The sequence below is a fragment of the Panicum virgatum genome, chromosome 5N, assembly GCF_016808335.1.
Source record: "Panicum virgatum strain AP13 chromosome 5N, P.virgatum_v5, whole genome shotgun sequence".
Classification (NCBI taxonomy): Eukaryota; Viridiplantae; Streptophyta; class Magnoliopsida; order Poales; family Poaceae; genus Panicum; species Panicum virgatum.
This window is the reverse complement of record NC_053149.1, coordinates 37,988,771-38,011,820: the sequence shown is the minus strand read 5'-3', so window position 1 is coordinate 38,011,820 and position 23,050 is coordinate 37,988,771. Positions and strand designations below refer to the sequence as shown.

General features: G+C 46.6%; 1 protein-coding gene across 3 annotated transcripts; it reads right to left on the bottom strand.

The window, feature by feature from the left end:
• Positions 1-22,594, bottom strand: LOC120673177. Of its 3 annotated transcripts, XM_039953903.1 has the most exons (17): positions 22,096-22,594; positions 19,389-21,986; positions 17,213-17,663; positions 16,844-17,072; positions 16,078-16,242; positions 13,619-13,891; positions 13,275-13,520; positions 12,792-13,163; positions 11,371-12,702; positions 11,228-11,284; positions 10,276-10,704; positions 9,563-9,786; positions 9,344-9,477; positions 1,087-1,317; positions 833-1,011; positions 579-712; positions 1-499 (listed from the first exon to the last, which is right to left on the bottom strand). In XM_039953903.1, exons 1-16 carry the CDS (start codon positions 22,454-22,456, stop codon positions 599-601), a joined length of 7,395 nt encoding a protein of 2,464 aa, XP_039809837.1. In that variant the 5' UTR covers positions 22,457-22,594; the 3' UTR covers positions 1-499; positions 579-598. The 3 variants fall into 3 exon arrangements, with proteins under 3 accessions (XP_039809837.1, XP_039809836.1, XP_039809838.1); XM_039953902.1 differs by having other exon boundaries at positions 1-712; XM_039953904.1 differs by having other exon boundaries at positions 1-712; positions 19,389-22,009; positions 22,096-22,583.
• Positions 22,595-23,050: the final 456 nt, after the last annotated feature.

Sequence of the window (23,050 nt, the reverse complement as noted above, 5' to 3'; positions counted from 1 at the left end):
TAAATGAACCAAGTATCCCTTGCACATTGCGTTAAAGCATAACTACAAGATTTCTTGAAATATGATAGATATATAAAAGTACAGAGTAGGAACCTAAAGCTTAATACCAGTGCTCCACTGCTTTGCATAACGAACACAAATACTCGTACTAAATGTATCTTGCCCAGCCATTGTACAGCATGAATCAGCCTGATTACCCAACAATTGTGTATTAAGTAAAAAAACTACAAGAATGTAGTTTTGGTATCTACCTACTTCTAGTTTACAATTTTACATCCTCCATCATAGACACCCTGGCCAGCAAAACAACATAACTGACTGTACATGTTTCCAGAGATTTGTGGACGACGCTGCCTTATGTGAATAGCAAACAGGCATTACCTCAAGAAAAACACCTAACGCCAGTATAAAGTACAAGAGGCTCCCATCAAATTGCTTAGATATTTTCCTGCTCTTACAGTCCATGCTTGCTATGCCATACTTGACATAAGCAAAACATCTGGACAAAAACAAATTGAATGATATCAAATGATTAACAGCGTTGGCCATGAGAAAACATTGTGTAACATGCCTCTTACCCCCTTCCACCTTGCTTGTTTTATTGTTGATGTACTACAGGAAGATCATCTTGTAGCTGAACGAGCTTCACAGAACCATCACCTCCACACGAAATGAAACCATGAGACAGCAACTGGATGTCTGTTACAGCAGCCTGCAAACATTTAGGTATGATTAATAAAAGAGATGTGATATAATACTCTTCTCATCATAGTTCAACCAAAATTTACTAATGAGGTGACAGATTGTATATTCCGTCTATAATATTACATACCCTAACAACACCACCAAAACCCCTGGAAGATGGTTGAAAAAAGGTGTGTCGTTCATGCAACTTTGGCCAGTGAAAGACCAGCTGAGAATTTTTCGCATCCCAAAGCTTTACATCTCCATCTTTGCTTCCAGTTAAGAACAAGCTCGTATTTGGGATAGCTGTTACCTTGGTGACACTTCCTGCAGATGGGCAATCAGATATCAGACAGAGAAATCAACTGAAATTTGAACAGTGCCATGCAGAATCACAGTTACCTAGATGAGCCTTTGGTATATGCCAGACCATCCCATTAGCAGTACCACCAGAAGTACCAGATTTGATATCTTGCCTGGCAGTGGAGATTCTATTATGCTGGGACATTCCAGTAGAAAGGAAGCGGAAATCATGCAAAGCTACATCTCCACTTTTCCCACCAGTTACAACCAGTGGTGAGATAGACCCACAACCTTTATCACTATCAAACACTGAAAGAGACCGTGCTCCTCCTGCAAGTTCAAGTCCATGGTGAGCCAACATTATTCTATGTAAAAGTGCACCACAGCAATATGATCAATAGTGACAAGTAGAAAATAGTCTTCCTGTAGGCATGAATCGCCATACCATTACAAGTCATAGGAACTAAAATGTAAATCTTTAAGAACTCAAAATATTTCCCTTTCTTTCACAGAAACTGTGGGGAAAAAATCCATTCTACATCCTGAACTGTGTAAAAGTCTGCTTAACTCCTAAACTAAAAAACAAGGTACTTTACCCTCAATACTTACAAAACTAGAGCAATGTACAAACTACAGTGGGTTCCAAAGAGGTTTAGCTAGGGATCCAACTTGGTGGTTTCTGCCACATCAGTTTCCGTAGATGAGGTTCCCAACAAGAGGGAGGACGAAGAGAAGAGGAAAGATATCGGAGAGAAATAGAGTGATCAAGAGGAAAGAAGTCAAGCATATGAATGTAATCATCCTCAAGTTACCCAATAAACAAACCTAGTGATATGGCTGCAGGTTGCTAATGTAAAAAAATACCACCTTCAGTAGGCTTCACGTCATTAAAATCACCTTCCAAAAACCTGGAGATCACAACTCACAAGCATAGTCAGGCTTCTGTACACAAGCCATGTGGATCCCTTATGGTTTACTATTCCACTGTCGAGCTTCAAGACAATTTCACCAGGCTGCCCATGTCAATTTGGTCTATTCATAACTAATTAATATTATGCAGCACTTTATTTAATCATATATGGATTTGACTTCCTGTTGGGTCACTAATGTGCACCGTTCACTTGATTGGGGACTAGTGCAGAAAACAACAAAGGGTTCAGATTTGGTATATATGGGTACCCACAACATTTTAAATTGAAATTGCATACTATAGGTTGATTATCTTTCTGTTCACCCTCGATTTAGTATCTTTTCTTCAACTTTCTTTTGTCTATTTAAGAAAGTATTGTGCTCCTGATAATAAATTTGAGAAATGCATGCATTCGCGGCATATAGTACTGTAGTGAGAGTTCTATGATGTAAGATAATCTGGCAATTTTTCCAACAGATGAACCTCACAGTTGGAGTGCCTATATTTGCATGATAAAGAGGATAAAGATGTGATAGGCCTTAGGTTCAAGAAAGGTGCATGTGCACTCAAGAACAGACAAAGAGATCATATATATACAGTTTGACCACTAACCTCCACTATAACATTTTATGAACTGAGTATGCAATATTAAGAAAATAATTTTCAGGACAAATCTACTTCGTGCTATCTGAAAGCAGAATTGTGGCCGGGAATTGTAGATTGATTAGAGTAGTACACGTACATATATAGGCAAGGAGTTTTATGGTTGGGCTTATAGAAGCAGGGCCCACACGTAAAGAAGTCCTTGCCTAATACTAATCCTCATACCAAACCAAAGAGCATGCACAGCACTAGGGCCGGTGACCAGCCTAGCCAAATATTACTTTTAACACCCCCCGCAGTCTGATCGTCGATGCTGCAAACATTCAAACTGGACCTGAACTACATGAAGGCAGAAGCAGGAAGCCCTTTGGTGAAAATATCCGCATACTGTGAAGATGTGGGAACATGAAGAAAAAGAATATCACCGATGGCAACCCGCTCTCGAATGAAGTGAAGATTAATCTCAATATGCTTAGTCCGCTAATGCTGGACTGGATCGGTAGACATGTAAACAGCATTGATGTTGTCACAATAAACCAACACAGCATGGCAAGGTGGGGTATGAAGCTCAAGAAGAAGTTGGCACAGCCAAGTGATCTCGGAAACTGCATTGGCCATGGCGCGGTACTCGGCTTCTACACCGGAGCAGGAGACTGTATTATGACGTTTGGAGGACCAAGACACCAAATTATCTCCCAGAAAGACTATAACCAGATGTGGACTTGCGGGTGTCAGGTCAGCCAGCACAGTCAGCATCAGAGTAGACCTCCAGTTCTTGCTGTGAAGACGGCCGGAAGATGAGTCCCAAATGAAGTGTACCGCGAATATAGCACCGAATGCGCTTAAGAGCAGCCAGATGGGGCTCACGTGGGTCATGCATATGGAGACAGACCTGCTGGACGGCGTAAGCAATGTCGGGTCTCGTGAAGGTCAAGTATTGCAGAGCTCCGGCCAGACTGCGAAAATCTAAAGGATCCTATACAAGGGCTCCAGTAGCTGCAGCAACCTTGGGATTCGTATCAACCCGCGTGGACATGGCTTGCACTCTAACATGCTTGCACGAGCTAGAATATCCAGCATATATTGCTGCTGAGAAAAAGGCCACTAGCTTGCCGCTGAACATGCATTCCTAGGAAGTGATGCAGTTTGCCAAGGTCCTTCAAGGAAAACTCCTACTGCAAGGCTGAGATGATTCGTCGAAGAAAGGCTAAAGCAGAAGCCATGAGAACGATGTCATCAACATAGAGCAGCAGATATCTTAACATCAAAGATGAATTTGAGACTAAATTTTATAAGTTTATTTAACTTTGTATATACTACAATATGATTAATTTTTTCTTTTGATTTCTTGAACTGCACTCGCCAACTTTCTTTTGGCCGTGTCAACATCCTTTTTGTGATCCATAAAAGATCGTGCAAAACTGGAGATAACAAGCAATCAGCAATGATCCTTTTCCTACTATGGCCCCGTTTGTTTAGCTTCTGGATTCTCGAATCTGGACCGGGAGTCATCTGACTTTTGGATTTCACAAAATCGGGCCTTAAAAATCGGCCATAAGCTGAAATAAATAGGGCCTATTTGCGACCAGATCCGGGTATGTGTTAACAGTCTAATTCAGCATAGTCTCTGACAGATTTACGATTTATCCCATATGCTAATCATATTACTTTTGCACTGCTATTTAAGATTAACGATTACTACTCCCAATACTCAACAGTAAATGTTGGTGTATATGTGAGCCCATGTATAGAGGCCCATCTAGAGGCCCATGTATAGGATCTATATATATCCCACCCTTCTAGGGTTTGGAGGAATACATCTGATTATTCTCTCCTACCTGGTATCATTTGTCTAGGGTTTCTTCTCTCTCCTCTCCTCCCTCTCTAGGTGCTGCCGACGCCACCCGCCCTCTCCCCCTCCTTCTCTCCCCTCCCTACCTCCTCCCCTGCTCCAGCAGCCGTCGGCCGCCGCCTCTTCCTCTGCTGGCGCTGGCGCCGCCTGTGCTGCTGCTGCGGGCGGGCGGGGCCTGGGCGCCGCCGCCCTTGGTGCCTCTGCCTCTCCGCGCCGCCCCCTCCATGGCCGGCCGGCAGCTAGCGCCGCCGGGGCCTCAGGGCTGGCCGCCCCGATTTGCCGCCGCCCTGGGCGCCGCGGGGGCCCCGTCGCCGCCCGATCCGGCGCCTGGACAGGGGGCGCCGCCGCCGCAGGCCGCTAGGCCCCCGACGGCGCGTCGGAGCTTCAGGCGCGGCTGGCCGTGGCCGTGCACACGCGCAACCAGTGGCTCGGCATGGCCCCCCTCCCTTTCCTCTGCGCCACCCCCCGCCAGCTCCCTCGGCCGCCCTCGCCGCTCCTGCGGGCTGGCCGGGCCTGGGCGCCGCTGCCGCTGCCGCCCAAGCCAGACCCGCTGTCGCGGCCTGCTGGCCGCCGGAGCCGCCCCACGTCGCCGTCGCCCTCGCCGCGGCGGCGCCCGCGGCCTACGAGCGTGCGCAGGAGATGCTGCGGGACCTCGAGGCCAAGCCGGCGCAGACGCAGGCCGTTGCGCACGCCGCGCAGGCCGCCGTCGCGGCCGCCGCCTCCCTCGCCGCCGCGCACGCCGCGCGGGCCGCCGCCTCCATCGCCGTCGCGCCCGCCGCGCACGCCGTCGCACCCAGGGACCCCGCGCGGGCCGCTGCCTCCCTCGCCGCCGCGCGCGCCGCGCAGGCCGCCGCCCCGGGCGCGTGGCTGCCCCAGGGCGCCGCCGCCGCCCCGGCCGCCGGATCCGCCTTCCCCGGGGCCCCTGGCGCCGCGCCCCTGCACGCGCCCGACCCCCTCCTTGGTGCTCCTCTCACCGGCCAAACCGGGGGTGGGCGAGGCCGAGAGCGTCGTCGGCGGAGGGGACATGGTGGTGGTGCTCGGGGCACTCCGGACCCGACTCCGGCTCCCACTCCTGCTCCTGGCCCTGGAGGTACGCCCTGACCATCCTTCCGCGCCCCATGGCCGGGGCGCATCCCGATGTGGCCGTTTCAGGGTCAGGGGGGAGCCCTTGTCCTCAGCCCCAGCCGGCGGCCATGCTCACCGCTGCTGCTCCCCTATTCGCGCCGTTCTGGACCCCACCCAGCCAGCAGCCGACCTGGCCTGGGGGGTGGGACCAGGCCGCACTGGCGCAGTCCTTCAGCGCCATGGGGCGGACGCTGCCGGTCAGCACCGAGTGGATCGCCGACTCGGGTGCCTCCTTCCACACCACCCCACATGCCGGTATCCTCTCCTCTGTCCGACCCCATACCCCTCTTGTCCTTCCATCATGGTTGGTGACGGGCCTTGCCTTCCTGTCACCGCCGTGGGTTCTGCTCCTGGCTCCTTTCGTCTTTCCAATGTTCTTGTTGCTCCTCAGATGGTTCATAACCTTCTTTCCATTCGTCAGTTTACAGCTGACAATTCTTGTTCCATCGAGTTTGATTCTTCTGGCCTCACTGTAAAGGATTCAGCCTCTCGGCGTCCGCTACTCTGGTGTGACAGCACAGAGCCCATTTACACCCTTCGCCTTCCTTCTTCCGCTGCACCACTCACCTTCTTCTTCGCCCTGGCCATCTTGGTCTGCCGCTTTTGCCGCGACGCCGTCTTCCACCACCTGGCACCGCCGTCTTGGTCACCCTGACCGCGACGTTCTGGCTCAGCTCAGTCGTAGTACCGATGTTCCTGGTACTAGGGCTCCTGCTGAGCCCCTCTGCCATGCGTGCCAGCTCGGTCGTCATGTTCGGCTCTCTTTTTCTTCTTCTTCTTCGCATGCGACACATGCATTTGATCTTGTTCACTGTGACCTGTGGACCTCTCCTGTTCTTAGCCTTTCTGGCTATAAGTACTATCTGGTGGTGGTCGATGATTTCTCGCACTACTCTTGGACGTTTCCTTTGCGCGCCAAGTCTGAGACCTTCCCCACCCTCCACTTCTTTGCCTGGGTGTCCACTCAGTTCGGCCTCACCGTTAAGGCCGTCCAGTGTGAGAACGGGCGGGAGTTCGACAACTCCACCTCCCGTTCTTTCTTCCTCTCACGGGGTGTTCAGCTGCGTATGTCTTGTCCGTATACCTCTCCTCAGAACGGCAAGGCTGAGCGGATGATTCGCACGACGAATGACGTCGTGCGCACCCTTCTGATCCAGGCCTCTCTGCCCCCGCGCTTTTGGGCTGAGAGCCTCCACACCGCCACCTACTTGCTCAACCGTCTTCCGTCCATTGCTTCTCCTGCTCCCACTCCACACCACGGTCTTTTCGGTACCCCTCCTCGCTACGACCACCTTCGGGTCTTCGGGTGTGCGTGTTACCCTAACACCTCCGCCACTGCTCCTCACAAGCTGGCGCCCCGCTCGACTCGGTGTGTGTTCCTTAGTTACTCCCCTGACCACAAGGGGTACCGATGCTTTGACCTCACCTCTCGTCGCGTATTGATCTCCCGACACGTCGTCTTTGACGAGTCAGATTTCCCCTACTCCACCTCCTCCACACCTTCTCCTGACCCCGAGCTGGAGTCCCTGTTTCCGACTGACCCGGTGGTTCAGCCACCTTTACCTGCCTTTCCTTTCCCTGCAGGTTTTCCTGACACACCGGCACCGCTTCCGGTGATCCCTGCTGCGCCACGCGCTGCCCTCGGATCTCCAGTTGTGCCGCGCGCGGACCCGGTGCCTTCCCCTGCACCTGCGCGGTACGCTCAGCCAGTGCAGGTGTACCAGCGTCGTCCGGCGCCTACTCCGGCGCCGCCGCAGTACGCTCAGCCGGTGCAGGTGTACCGGCGTCGTTCGGCGCCGACACCGCCGCCTCCTCCGGCTCCGGAGGCTCCTTCGACGCCTACACCGGAGTCGTCGCCGCCGCCATCTACACCGGAGCCGCCGCCGCCTCCGCCTCCGCCGACTCGCTCTCGAGTCGAGCCGGCGGTGTACCACCCGCCAGTCGTCCACCGGGATCCTCGGCATATCCATCCCATGGTGACTCGGCGGATGGCGTCTCAGGCCGCGACTCTCTCCGCCACCGAGGGAGAGCCGCGGGTCTCTCCGGTACCCTCCTCTGTCCGCGACGTCTTGGCGGATCCTCACTGGCGTCGCGCGATGGAAGAGGAGTACGCGGCTCTTCTTGCCAACTAGACGTGGGACTGATGGCACACTGGAGCGCTACAATGTGGTCACCAGCAAGTGGATCTGGACGCATAAGCGTCGGGCTGATAGCACACTGGAGCGCTACAAGGCTCGCTGGGTTCTCCGGGGGTTCACTCAGCGGCCTGGTGTGGATTATGATGAGACGTTCAGTCCAGTGGTGAAGCCTGCTACTATGCGCACGGTCCTCTCGCTTGCGCTCTCGCGCTATTAGCCTGTGCACCAGCTGGACGTGAAGAATGCGTTTCTTCACGGCACTCTGTCAGAGACTGTCTACTGCTCTCAGCCAGCGGGATTTGTGGACTCAGAGTCGTCCGGATATGGTCTGCCGTCTCAACAAGTCTCTCTATGGTCTGAAGCAAGCTCCTCGGGCTTGGTACTCTCGGTTCGCCACATTCTTGCTGATATTGGGGTTCACCGAGGCCAAGTCTGACACATCTCTCTTCATCTACCGCCGTGGGGATGAGACATTGCGCTGCTCTATGTCGATGACATTGTGCTCACAGCCTCCAGTCAGCAGTTGCTTAAGAGTGTCATCTCCTCTCTGCAGCAGGAGTTTGCTATGAAGGATCTGGTCAGCTCCACCACTTCTTGGGCGTCACTGTTGAGCCTCGCCCGTCTGGTCTTCTCCTTCACCAGCGGCAGTACGCCCTTGATATTCTGGAGCGGGCTGGGATGACTGATTGCAAGCTCTGCTCCATTCCTGTCGACACTCAGGCGAAGCTATCTGCTGATCTGGGTGATCCGGTGGCTGATCTTACTGCCTACCGGAGTCTAGCCGGCGCTTTGCAGTACCTCACCTTCACCAGGCCGGACCTCATCTACGCTGTTCAGCAGGTGTCTCCATATGCATGATCCCCGGGAGTCACACCTTGCTGCGCTGAAGCGTCTCCTCCGCTACGTCCGTGGCACTGTGGACCTCGGCCTGGTGCTTCACCGCTCGTCCTCTACTGAGAGGGTGGTCTACACCGACGCTGACTGGGCTGGCTGTCCGGACACTCGTCGCTCCACTTCCGGCTACGCCGTCTTCCTGGGCGACAACCTGGTCTCCTGGTCGTCCAAGCGGCAGCCGGTTGTCTCCCGCTCCAGTGCCGAGGCGGAGTACCGGGCTGTCGCTAACGGCGTGGCGGAGGCGTCCTGGCTACGACAGCTCTTGGCGGAGCTCCACAGCCCGCTCGCCAAGAGCACGCTCGTCTACTGCGACAACGTCAGCGCCGTGTATCTCTCCACCAACCCCGTCCAGCATCAGCGGACGAAGCATGTGGAGATCGACCTACACTTCGTGCACGACAGGGTCGCCATCGGCGATGTTCGGGTACTCCATGTCCCGACTACCTCCCAGTTTGCCGACATCTTCACCAAGGGACTACCCTCATCGACCTTCTCAGAGTTTCGCTCCAGCCTCAACGTAGCCGGTGGCTAGTTGTGGCTGCCGGGGGGGGGGGGGTATTTGCCCTTTGTACTCTCTTCTTGTCCAGACACCGTTGCGCCGGTAGTTCAGACTGCGGGGGGTGTTGGCTTTCTTGTTGTCCAGTCTTGAACACCGCTGCGCCGGTAGTTCAGACTGCGGGGGGGTGTTGGTGTATATATGAGCCCATGTATAGAGGCCCATCTAGAGGCCCATGTATAGGATCTATATATCCCACCCTTCTATGGTTTGGAGGAATACATCTGATTATTCTCTCCTACAGTAAATAACAAAGCCTTGCTCACACAGCAAATTACCTTCATGACACATGATAGAAGTTTGACATGTGCCAGGCGGAGACAAGGTATCCCAGATAACAACATTTGCACCATTTGAATTAGATCCAGCAGAAGTGACAACTGATCCACTTGCAGACACATAAGAGACATCCCTGTATCCAAAAAGAACTAATCTGTAAGATATTGAGATCTGTACCAAGCAGTAACTATTGCATGGATGGAGTTTGGTATACATACGAGGCATGGCTATCAAAGCATACGGATGAATCTGTAGAATGAACGTTGCTTCTTCCACCCACCTCAACTTGCCATGTACAAACGGTACCATTTAATGCAGCAGTGGCAAACCGCTGTCCGAAATAATCAAATTGAACAGCTGATATGGAAGCTAGTGGATAAGGTGGTGGAATGTTAGCAGCAGGCAGAACACCATATGTAGCCATGGCACTATCTTTACCAAACTGAAAAGTTAAAAGAATAAAAGGCATCAAGGGATGTTTAAACACGGAATATTCATATTGTTCCTAAATACTTCAACAGTAAATGAACTTGGTCCCAAGTTTTGTTAGTCCCAAGGTAGAAATCGTTCACGAAATATAACATGTTACAGGAATCTTACAAATTCCAGTAAAATGCTGATATAGATCCTAAAGAGATGCTTACAACCTACCAAGGTTCTAAAAAACGCTAGACGCTAGGCGAACGCTTGCCTATGGTTTAGAGTTTTTTGTGATTAAACGTAGATTGAACATGATTAAACATGTGTTGTGATTAAACGACACTGTGATTAAACGCAACGCTTGGCCACCGTTCAGCGTTTAATCAAGATTAAACGATGTTTAAAAATGTTTTTTAGAACACTGCAACCTACTTCCAAATCTAGGGGACAAACAAGTGCTTTAGAAAAGCCAATGCAATTCCAAACAGAGCTCTGGGAAGAAAATGTTTACCTCCCATAGATACACATGGGTATTGCTTGAACCAACAAGAAATAATGGTAACAAAGGATGTCGCGATAATGCTCTTGAATGGATGTTCTCAAGTGTTGCTGGAGGTTCGACGAAATCCTCAAATCCTTCAGGTTCACCCCACCCAAACCCAGAGGCCCCAATACCAGCATAACCTGGAATTCCAAATGCTCCGCCACCAGTTAGGTCTCTTCCAGGTTTTGCCAATGATCCCAAACCAATAGTTGCTCCACCTGAACTAAGTTGTGATCCTTTTTTTCTGCCAAGACCAACACCAGATGAAATGAAAGTTGGACTTGGTGTAGATTCGCAACCAGCCCAGCCATCTAATGGCCAATCAGATCCAGACCAGACATATTCTGCAAATTTCTTATAATGTTTCTTTTCACTCCAGTTGAAGAAAACAAGGCCCTGAAAAGTGGCTGACTTAGTTGATAGTGGTACAATGGTAACAGCATAGCAGCATAATTGTATGACTTAAGAGACAAGCAGCACCAAGCGTGTATGAGTTTGTTTGTGACTTTGTACAGATTGGTTTTGTTTCTGTTGGGGCTTTTTTACCCCTTTTCTTCTTAATATAAAGATACGTAGCTCTCCTGCATTCGAGGAAAAAAAAGACAAACAGACCCATACTCTACGGAAATAATGAAGAGAGCAGTAGCACTAGCCACAAAAAAAAAGGGCGTACCCAGTGCCGTAGGCTTCCCGCACTGTGCGGGGTCTGGGGAAGGGTTGTTTTTAAGCCCCAAGCCTTACCCACACAAATGTGCAGCTTTTAAAATGAGGTATGGACAGCAAAAGCGTTAAACATTTAATAAAACAAAGTTTAACATATTAGAAAAATCGTATATTTCATCCAATCCATGTACAACAAAGTTGCTCATTCAGGTTATGATGATACAAAACTCAGAAGTCTGGGCAATTAAAAAGATACCTTTCGGTTAGTAGCGATTGCAGCTTGTTTCTCATTGATTGAGTTAAGACATATCGCCTGTGGGACTAAAAAGGTCAAAATGCAGTAGCAGAAAGGGAAGCAATCTGTAACCTCTAAAGGGTCAATAGGCTGACAATAAATACCTCAAGAAGTTCACCACTTCTCCTTAGAAGTTCCAATGGGGTTTGAAAATCTTTGTGTACTATCAACTCCTTCCTTTTAGTTTCAGGAAAGACTTCTCCATTAGAAGAGGCTTCGTCAGAAAATCCCTGTCTCTGATCATTGTTCTTCAAGCGGAGTCCATGTTTATGTTCTTCTCCACTTCTTTGAGTACTATTGTTTTTGCACTCAACTGCAGTACCTCTTATATCCTTCCAAGATCTAGTAACATTTATGCTGCTCAATGAAAAGCAATTAACCCCTTCCTTCACAAAAGCATTACAAATATCCACAGGATTAACAGAAATATCCCACAAATTATCAAACAACACCTCCATATTCTCACTGTTTGCAAGCTGCAAAATTCTTGAAAGCTGATCATAACTATTGCTGTCTGACCATTTCTGAGATGAATTACACTCTAACCAGAAGAGCACGCTAGAATGTGAATTTATTGGTAAATTCTTCCTCAAGAATGATGCATGCAATTTTACTAACGAAGATGACACAAAATGTATGGAAGTCGTAGTAAACATTGCAGCAACTGAAGAGAAATGACCCTTGAACTCTGAATCATTACCACCAGTTTCATGTTCATGTCTCTCTTTTTCAACAAACTCCCTCAAATAATGTTGCATTACAGATGTCAACCGAATCCACAAAGAAGCACCTAACACATACCACTTCTCATCAATTAAATGACTCGAAAGTTCACTCTTTTCTAGCTGTATCTTATGAATTGAAGCGCTGGGCATTTCCCCTTCTGTATTCAATGCTACATCATGACTTATGTGGAGCATAGCATGCTTCAACCAATCTATTAGTACTTGAAAGGACTCTCCTTTAACAGAAGCAGCTAGGACTGGATTGATCATGATAAGCAATTCCTTTACGTCACAATACAGCCAAGAAAAGGAAAACTCTATAATGTACTTAAGTAGGTCCATAACCGTAAGCATAGGTGACCTGTTATCTAGAATATTGTTTCCACCATTGTCACGCCTTAGAAGCAACCTGCTGGCATTCAGGTAGTTTGACAATCCTGATATAATGTACTTGTCATTCTCTATAGGTGTGCATGCCGTAGTATTTGTGAGTTCTATATTCAGAATGAAACGCATGAAGGAGGAATAGACAACATGACGACTAAGAAACTTGCAGCTCTCTTTGAATGAAACCCATAACAGATAATTAATAGGACGGAGAGAACAGCATTCAAGACCATGACAATCAATGGCAACATCTGGTGATTTACACCCCCATAACAAAGCATACGCAAGAAACAATAAACCATCATGGCAACAAAAGATTAGAATCTGCAAACACAAAACAGCAAAATTTATGTTTAATTATTATGAAAAGTTCATAAAAAATGAAAAAAAATACTGTTATCTCATAGCATTACCTTCTCAGCTATGTCAGCAAATTTTAAAGAGAACCTTCTATCGAATACCGACATTACTGCTGTAACATCACGTGTAAGTTCTTCAATTTGATGATCGTCGTAATCATTAAGGACCTTGTCTTCAGATAATGATGCATTGCATTGTGAACAGAACAAGTGATTTCTCAGAAGGTGGGATAGATATTTTGAAGCCATAGTTATCTTAAGATTGGACTCAAAGTCACTAATGACAGATGAAGATAGCCAATTTTTAGAAGCAGAGAAAGGGTTCAGCATTCCATCAAAAATCTTGTGATCTCCACCAGAAGATGCATTTATGCTTTCCTTGCCATCTATGCCCAAATTAGTACATAGGCATTCAAGTGCTTCAAGCTAATAAGTGGGAAAAAGTTGAACATTTAGAATAATTGTAAAAGTTACCAAAAAATATGACCCACAGGGTCCAAAAGCAAAAGGTGGTCAGCTTGCATGAGGTAAACTTACAGGTAGTCCACACTTGTTCAAGGCACATGCAGCCATTGCAAATGAAAGCTTAGATAACTTTGCAGATACAGCTTCACCAACACAGTTTCTAAAACCATTTTTTGTTGAGAGAATTGCACAGTACTGACCCACTTCTGGGTCTGAAAACACATTTGGAGCACCAAGGATTTTGGACTCATCAATCTCCAACTTGGGATGGCAACCAAATAATCTATTGATAGACTGATAATAGTTCCCCAACATCCACTGGAAATTCAGATGAAATGTAGTTAGGCTGAAGGATTGTTACTTTGATTCTTGATATAGTAAAATCTAAATAAAAGGGCCACATTGTTATGACACACCTCAAGCAGACTTGAAAGCCAGTTGTCTCCTTTCTCAACTGAACGAGGAAGGATGACATTAGAAATGAGATTACGCTCCAGGGGCCCTCCGGATCCTTCAACAAGCCGACAAATTACAATAGCAAGCTGTTCATCTTGAAGGTTCTTTGCACAAACATTGACTGCTGATGAAAAATCATCACCAAGCAGGAAAAATGCTATAGCAAGCTCCCATTGATGCCTTCCCATTAGTACGTAAGCATTTTTTAGAGCAGCAGCTTTGTGTCTTTCTTCCTGCATAGATTCATCCCAATAATTGTGAAGTAAATAAGTAGCTTACAAAACAGAACATTATTTTAATATGTATGAAGTTCACTTTTTTGCGAAAAAGGCTCCTATGTTTTAAATCAATAATACATTAAGATATCCATTCAAAAATATATGTATAATATAGCCAATTATTTCGAAAATGTAGCCGCTCATCAATCTGTGTTGGCAATAGAACAACCCTATCTCAACCCACACCGCAGAAGGAGCCTGTTTTTTTTTTTTTGGGGTGGGGGGTGGGGTTGATATGCTGAATCACCAAATCATTTGGCAAATAGGCTCTAGAAGCACACAAGTGAAGTTAGCTGTGCTAGCTCCTCTAATCCTATGCAAATTTATCCATGGTAGCTCCAATATTTGAGGACACGTGGTTTCCTTATGTTCATGAAATGATGAAAGTAGATATAAAAGAAATTTGCTACAAACACATCATGTAGCAGATCAAAGATATCGATCGACTCACATAGGCATCCGAAATCCACAATCTAAATAAGATTATCAGTTGGAGCTATGGTTGAAATGTTAATCAAACGATTAGAGCAGTTTAGTACACTCTGTTTTCATAGAGGTGTTCATGCAGTGTGTTTTTTTTTTGGCCGAATGGCTTAGTGATTGCACCTTGTTCCCCTACCATGCAGTGACAAACTCCTGTCGCTAAACAGCAACAAAGTGACAGCTTTCGTGTCACCTAACAAATTGTCTAAATTATGCTATTTCAACAAAAATAAAGATCAGGGTAAATATTTTAAAAACAAATATAAAACATGTTATTGTAAAAAATAATCTAAAGTCCTTTCTATCATATGTATTTGGCTCAAGAGAGACTGCACTGCCAGCATAATGATATTCTGTTTGGATCATTATGATATATATTTATGAACTGGAAATAACATAACTAGCATAAAATCCTAGAGATAGCTCATATGAGGTGCCAATAACTAGCATAGTCATTTCCCAAAAGATAACAAGCATGAACATTGCACGTTAATAATAGGATCAAGTATGGGTCTGTTTGGTTAGTGGGTTTATTCTATCCTGGCTAGAATATAGAGCCAGGCTAGCCCAAGCTTGTTCAATATTAGTCATCAGTCCATGTTTGGTTTCTTGATCAATCCAAACCTGGCTAGTATAAAATTGTGTTTGGTTACTTGTACATCTGCTCTGCCGCAATAACCGTATCTAGGCTGTTCAGTGAAGTTGATCTCTTTCGCGTCTTCCTCACCCTCACTCCATCCACATCATTGTCATCCCCTAACCGCCGCCACAAGCGATGCATCGCCGCGGCGTTGAGGTCGAGCATCGGGGAAGCAGGATCCACAATTCCTAGTAAATCCTGCAATTAAACCTCCCCACCGGAGCTTCTCCATGGACATCATTGGAGCCAACGGTGGACAGAGAAATCTTGCAATTAAACCGCATTTGGAGTAGGATCGCGGGAATCTCAATTTGATGAGCTGCAATGCCATTGGAGGTGCTGCCCACTGCCCACCCACCGAGCTCCTCGACCTCCGCAAGAACCGTGTGTGCAGGAGCTCCGCCGCAACTGCACTTGTGGGAGCCGCTCGACTGGGGAGGGGTGTGGGGTTGGCTTCGACGCCGGTTGGGCTTGCCGGTGGGCGGCCGTGCTCGCGAGCAAGCGCCACGGCCGGGCGAGCGCCGCGACCGCGCACAGGGAGCTCTACCGCGGCCGTGTGGATGAGATCTGCCCCCACATGGTGGAGCACTGCCACCGGCCGCGAGCGAGGAGTGGAGATGGAGAGCGGATCGAGGCCGGAGGCGAGGATGAAGGGATGCAATGAGCGGAGGTAAGAGGAGGAACCGGGGCGGAAGTGAGAGGATTCACGTGTGAAGGCATCAATGCGCTAGCGCAAGCCTGGCTCCACTAGTACGCGGACTGCGGCCGTTCAGGCGGAGCCAGGCTAACAGGCCGAAATGGCTTATCGGGGCCTGGCTAAAAGGCCTGGCCACCCAACCAAACCTGGTGAAGATGGTTTATGGGAGCATGGCTACGGGTTAGCCACCCAACCAAACACACCCTATATGAAATAGTTAGGCACAACCACATAATTACGAAGTCACAAATTGAGGTACCTGGAAGTTCCTCCTCTTAATGAAAAACGTGCTCAGGCACGGTCGCTAAAAAAAAGAGGTACCTGGAAGTTCCTGGAGAGAAACTCATATAGACGTTTATCCTTTTCATCTCTGCTAATCTTGAAGAGACCCACCAACACTTTTATTCTGTTCAATGCTATGTAGAGCAGAGCGCAATCCTTGGGGTCCTTGCTTTTAAGATATTGCAACCTTGCCAACTTTTCCATCTACAATTTTCAGATATACCAATCAGCACAGGTGATTATCCAGACAACTGCAAGTGTAATATTTATTCATTATGGTGTTCAGATATAGGGGAAAAAAAAGATCAACAGTCATCGCTACTTAATCTTAAAATCTGGAAACATTACAACAATGACAAAAAAGTGGCCCATCGGTTGAGAAGGTCAGATATAACATCATAGACAAGTCAAATTTAATAGCTTTGATGGGAGAAAAAAGCATGTGGGTTCAAATGAAAAGGTACAGCTGCAACATAGCAGTCCAAGAAGGATCCATGACTATGTGTTAGTTCAAATTGTCTTATTAGAATGTGTAGGCTGCACTAAAGAAAAAAAAACAAGGAGCCCTTTCAGGGGTTGAGAACATGGCACATTTGATGTGCATAGTAATGGCTTTGTTAGTTAACTAAGACAATGCTGTAGTTTAGAACTCCTTTTATATCCATTTTGCTTCTTAGCAAAACCATATGAAAAAAATACATAGTTCTATTCCCACAAAAAAAAACCATAGTTCTGAAGATAGTTCTATTCCCACAAAAAAACCAATACATAGTTCTGAAGCATCTGATTGTTGGTAACCACATACCCATGTCCTTAGCTGGGACACATTTGTATACCATAATCCTATACCAAGCTTTTGCATCTCTGACCAAGTTGGCTCCAAAGGAAGCACAGAATTAAGTAGATCATCCTGACAGTCAGATTGGAAGGCCCATGCTATCGAAGCGGAATCAACAAGGAACCCTTCACTACTAGATGAATATCCAGATCTCCTAAGAGCATGAAGCTGTCGGAACTGCACAGCAACCCAGAACCTTGAGAGAAACAAAATTGTCAATTAACATAACTTCAACAAAATAAGGAAGCATGAGCCCTGTCCAACACTTACTCCTCTAGATTTTAGTAATATAAGACCAAGGAATTTCCATAAGTTCATATTTTAGAGTTGCCATACCTTCTTCCTGCTTCATCAAGGCCTTTGTAGGGAGAGGAACGGCTCTGATCTGTGATTTCTGACATAAGATCAGAAATTGCAAGTATCTGAGTTCTCTCAGTGTCACTTATGCCATATAAACTGAAGTTCTTATCAAGGAGGTCAACTATCTCTGATTTTTTAGACGCACTAGTGGTAGTGCTGATACCTAAATTACCATCCCCATAAAGAAATGAATTTGAAGGTGACAGCAAATTAAAGGTTGTGTTACTTCTGTCTTCACCCCACAGAAAACCTTTGTTAGAAATGTTGTTGGACATGGTTGCTACAAAGTATTCAGATAAAGGAAGTTCTCGAATACTATGGCATGATTTACGGCATGAACTGCACTTTGATGTGATCTTTGATGCTTCACTTGCTTTCATGGATTGAATAAGATGCTGCAGAGCAGCATTCACACGTTTCCATTCACCTACACAAAAGCAACAAAAGAATCAATGACTCAGCCATCTTACATAATTTCCACAAATTTGCACAGGATGCAACGGGATTTGTAAATAAATTGTTCAAGGATACTGCAAATCTTGTGTCTTGTCGAATGAAATAATCGAAGACTATGGTAATATCATAACAAAAGAATTCCAAAATTAGCAGTTAGCTGTCGACTAAACCAGCTGTAACTGCAGCATTCGGAAACTCAATCACAACCAAACAACTTAGCTCAGAGCAATTTAATCCAAGGAACGATCAGAGAATCTTCATGCCTTTATTGTTGTATATATCTTATGGAAGACTTGTCACAATAAACCATAACAGAGTTGTTTAATGGCACCATCTTATCATGACACAATAACAGCTAGTATATTTGTATATCAGAGGGTTCAATAGACCACACGAATAATATCTGTATATCAGATGGTTCAAAAGATCACATAAACAACCTAAACCTGTTTATTCTGATTTATGATCAATCAAGCTTACTTACTGGGACATTCCAGGACACAGAAGTTCCATTGAGGTCAGTGTCTGGCAAACAGGCAGGGGCCAGCTTTTCGAGCTAACATAATCAGGCTTAGTCTGGCACGGCAGTGACTTTTCGGTCTGCAGTTATATTTTATCATTCTCTTTTTGGGTACATTACACAATACTATTTTTAAGAACCACATAGTTAAGGAATTTCTATAGGACAGCAATTCGTCCGGCGATGTTATACGGTGCTGAATGTTGGCCTACAAAAAGGCGACATATCCAGCAACTGAGTGTAGCAGAGATGCGGATGTTGCGGTGGTTTTGCGGGCACACAAGGAGGGAAAGAGTCTGGAACGAAGTTATTTGGGATAGGGTCGGGGTGTCACCAATTGAGGAGAAACTTACCCAGCATCGGCTGAGATGGTTTGGACATGTCCAACGAAGGCCTCCTGAGGCGCCGGTGCGTAATGGGGTTCTTGAGCGGGTCGATAATGTAAAGAGGGGTAGAGGTAGACCTAAACTGACGTGGGATGAGTCGGTTAAGAGAGACCTTAAGGATTGGAATATCTCTAAAGAGATAACTTTGGATAGGAGCGCTTGGAGACTAGCTATCAATGTGCCTGAAGCTTGAACTTATTTCTTTCGGGTTTCATCTCTAGCCTACCCCAACTTGCTTGGGAAAAAAGGCTATGTTGTTGTTGTTGTTGTTGTTGTTGTTGTACATAGTTAAGGAATATTTCTAGATTCCACATAGCATCACAGCGCACCCAAACAAGACCTAGATCTCAAAATTCAACCGCGGTTAATGCTAATATCTTGGAACTGTAAGTTAAAGTTGCACTAAAAACATTTTATCATCTTGCTTGATATTCCCTGGTCACAAATAAATGGCCTCTTGGACAACAACAGCCTCAAAAACCACAACTATGGCTACTAGTTTCGGATTTGTCATATTTATACAGCCTAGTAAAATTATAAAAATAGGATAGTACATTCCCATGTAATCTGGATTATCACTTTCATATGTATAATGCAATCTAAGTATTCAAAGAGATATCTATCACTAAAGTAAAAAAGAAAAAAGTTTGTGCAAGAATCCCAAATGTCACTTCATTTTATTGGATAGGTTTAAAAAAATAGAACTCTATTCCTATCAAATTAACAAAGCTTGCGATCACTGTGGAATTGAGAGAAAAAAAAATTCGAGGTAAATACAGAAAACCCACACCTGAATAAAGATACTGTACAAGTGCTCTTGGGTTATACGATGCCACAGGTCCGCTTAGTTTATTAGCTATATCCAACAAGTTCCATAAACTATGAGAACAGGAACTATCATCTTGGTCTGTTCGCAATACACCATTGCTACCAATAGTCCTGCTACTGTAATTTTCTGGTAACTTGAATTTACCGAAAGCAGTTTCATTGAAATTGTTTGTGCATGGTAACATCTCATGCACATCTATTGGGCAAGCACGTATCTGGGTAGTGTACTCATCAGCTCCTGTTACTAGCCATGAACTGAAGAGTGAAAGATGATTCTCATGAACAAGGGTGATAGTTGCCTTTGGCCCCCAAAGAAAGCCAGCAATGTCATGGTGAGAGTGGGATAATGCAATACAGCTCCAAAGATGCTCTTCTTTTGAATTATCACTGTGCAGCACATTCTGGAAGGAAGGGTGCTTATGAGAATATATACGCAGCTCGTTACGTAGATAAACTGCAAGTAGAAATCGTCCATCACCTAAGGATAGCCCCTCTAAACCAACAATATAGTCTTGCAAGATTATTACATCTTCTAGCAGAAAACTACCATCCCCAATGAGTTTAACTGCTTCCCAGATATGAATAGAGGTGCTATTCTTCTTCAAATTTCTGCAAACAGTAACAACTCTACCACAATTTGATAGTACAACCATACTAACTGGTCCTCGGTGAGCACCATACATGCCTACTAGTTCCCAGAGGTGTCCCTCTTTCTCAGTCTGCAAAGAGTTATCTGCACAAGACATCTTCCAAAGTTTCACAGTGCCATCAGAGCACCCAGTAGCAATATGATAACCAGGAACAGTTCTGTAAGGTTCATGTTGCATAGGCAAGACTGTATTGTTCAGCGGCACTACCGAAATGCAAGTGGGATATTCTCCCTCCAGGCTAGAAGGAAAGACTGAAGAACCTTCATAAATAACTGCTGAAAAAGTTTCACTGTCGAAGCAAGTTACATGCCTCACTTGGTTTGTGGTAGAAAGAGAGCTCTCATCAAAACCACATAAACATCTTCCACCGTCAAGTTGATTTTCCGAATGCATGACTACTTTCCATGAGAAAGCTTGGAAGCTCTTCCTCCATATGCATACTACTAGGAAGCTGTTGTTAACAAAACACCCACTGCATTTAGAAGCCAATGGTATGGTATGAATGCTGTCAGGTAGTCCTTCTGCATTTCTCTCTCCAAGGAAAGGGATCGTGAAAATCCTATGGCATGAAAGAACCTCTTTCTTAATACTGACTATGAAACAGTCAGCTCCATTTTCACCTCCAAGTACAACAAATCTATAATCACGACTAACAGATGGCGCCCAACACAAGCATGTGTACTCCACATCTTCAGAACTGTTATGCAAATCAAATTTGCACAAAGGCTTCCATAAAGGATATGTAGGTGCATGCAATGTTGGTATGAGAGTTGAAAAGGTTGACAGAGACCAGAAAAATAACATTCTGTTTGAATCCATTGAAACAGCTATCGGTATTTCGCAGCTATATGGATGGACAGAGACCTGTCTGATGCTACCCTTATGCCCATCTTGTTTGACAGGTTTTGTCAAACAACATGATATACTATTAGCTGATTCACTTGAAACATGGGTCCTCAAATCTGGTAACAAACTGTTGGATAAAGCTGAGCACACGAACGAATCATCAGGCAGCAAATGCAGCAAAGAGCATTTTGTAGGTGGGTCAGAACATAGCCTTCTTGATATGATAGCATCAACAAATATTGACTGCTCTAGAGATTTTGGAGAAGCCAATTTAACATAGGACTCCCACCAGCCCTGCAGTTTGCTCTGTTTCCATAGAGTAATCCGTGGGTACCTTGGTTGTGGAAATACATCATCTAGACAATGGACAGCCCAAAAGTTAACAGAAGGCCCTGGGCCGACACTAACAAGCCACTCACATTTGCCAACTTGGCTCTCCCTCGAATCACCTGAAAACAACTCAATTTTACCTTCTTCATCTCTCGACACAACACTGCCAGATTCCATAGACCATCTAACAGTAATATCAACTCCAAGGTCTCCATTCAGAGTGTTGTTCACCTCGATTACTGCAATGACGCTGAATGATATTTGCAAACCACGTCGCTTCTTCGACTTGACCAACTCATCCTCACTCCAAAGCCGGACAGTGCCATCTAAGCAGCAAGTCATAAGGACCTCTCTCCTGATCTCAGACTGATCACTGACACATAACGACCAAGGTCGCCACTGGATCATGCAAACAGGCTGCGGATGCACAAGCTCAGCTTGCTCCAGCCCCCTTTTGGCATCATTCAGAAACACAAGAACAGGCATACTGCACTCAGCCAGAACAACAGCTGCGACCGTCGCCACAGGACCCTGCACAAACCGGGTAGAGGAGACAAGCGATTGTGGCACCTTCGGAATAGACCTCCAGGCAAGCTGCCAGGAGGACTGCACTCTGGCCCACATGGACACACCTGCACCAACTGCCACAATGCCGTCGCCCGCGCCCGTCCATGCCATAGCGGTGATAGCAAATGTCTCGGTGATGGAGCATCTCAGGAGCCAACCAAACGAACCTGCAGGTTCCAATCTCCAAACACTGAGCCGTGCCACAGAGCAACCGCGTAAGCTAGCTAACGATGAGATGAAAATTTGAGAAGCTGGCTAGAGAGCAAGAGCACAGACCTGGGGAAGAGGCGGCGGGCGCCGGCTGGAAGATGGAGACGGAGTTCTCTGCGGCGGCGGCCACCTCTGCGCTCCCGCTACCACACCAGGCAACGGCGGACACTGGAGCGTGGAGGTCTATGACCTGGCGGAAGAACGGGGAACAGCCGTCATCCCCGACGCCGTCGCTAGTGTCATCCCGGGAAGGGGAAGGGAGGTGGGATACTACGAGGAAGGATCCCGCGGCGTACGCGACCCAGGGGAGGCCACCTAGGTCGGGGAGGAAGGCGATAGCGCGGGGGTCGTGGGTGGGCGCCGGCGGGATCAGATGCGGCGGGCCGAGGGCGAGGGGCAACGGTGGAAGCGTGTCTCGCTCCCCCATCGTCGCGCCGGCTGCAGCATGCACCGCTGCGGCGGCGGTGGCAGTGGTAGCTTGGAGCTGTGGATCCCCTCACCGCCGGTTGCCGCGGCCGATCTCAGCCAACCGGCGACAACTGTGTGCGCGGACGTGGGCAAGAAACGGATTGTTGGGCCACGACGTGGGCTTTCTGTGCTAATTGTGCTGCTGTTGGGTATTATTTGGTCCAGCGAACATCTCCGGGCTTTATTATCACGGTAGGGCAAACCCTTTCAAAAAAAAAGAAGATAATAACATCATTACAAATATATAATATAAAACAAACTGAAATAAAATTATCAATAGATAGTTCATATAAAATTTAAGTTTGAATTAAATTTTTGGAACGAGAAATTACACATGAATAGTTGCGGGTTAGTTACCCCTGCAACTATTTACATTGTTGGTTTCTCTTTTATGTTTAAGCTCAAATATTGCAAGCACATATATGATTTATTCCTTTATCCATATATATTTTTAAAAAAAATGTTCAGACACTTTTATATGTACTTGTAAGTGCATTTGGCCCCCTAAGTGGGTTTTGATGATGATGACACGCACAATTAAGGAGCTAATGTG

Coding starts and splice junctions, on each gene's coding strand:
- LOC120673177 (XM_039953902.1), bottom strand. CDS start 22,456: ATGGGGGAGCGAGACACGCTTCCACCGTTGCCCCTCGCCCTCGGCCCG. Junction 21,987..22,095: donor GCCCGCCGCCTCTTCCCCAG/GTCTGTGCTCTT, acceptor TGGAACCTGCAG/GTTCGTTTGGTTGGCTCCTG. Junction 1,318..9,343: donor TTCTATCATGTGTCATGAAG/GTAATTTGCTGT, acceptor TTGAACTTGCAG/GAGGAGCACGGTCTCTTTCA.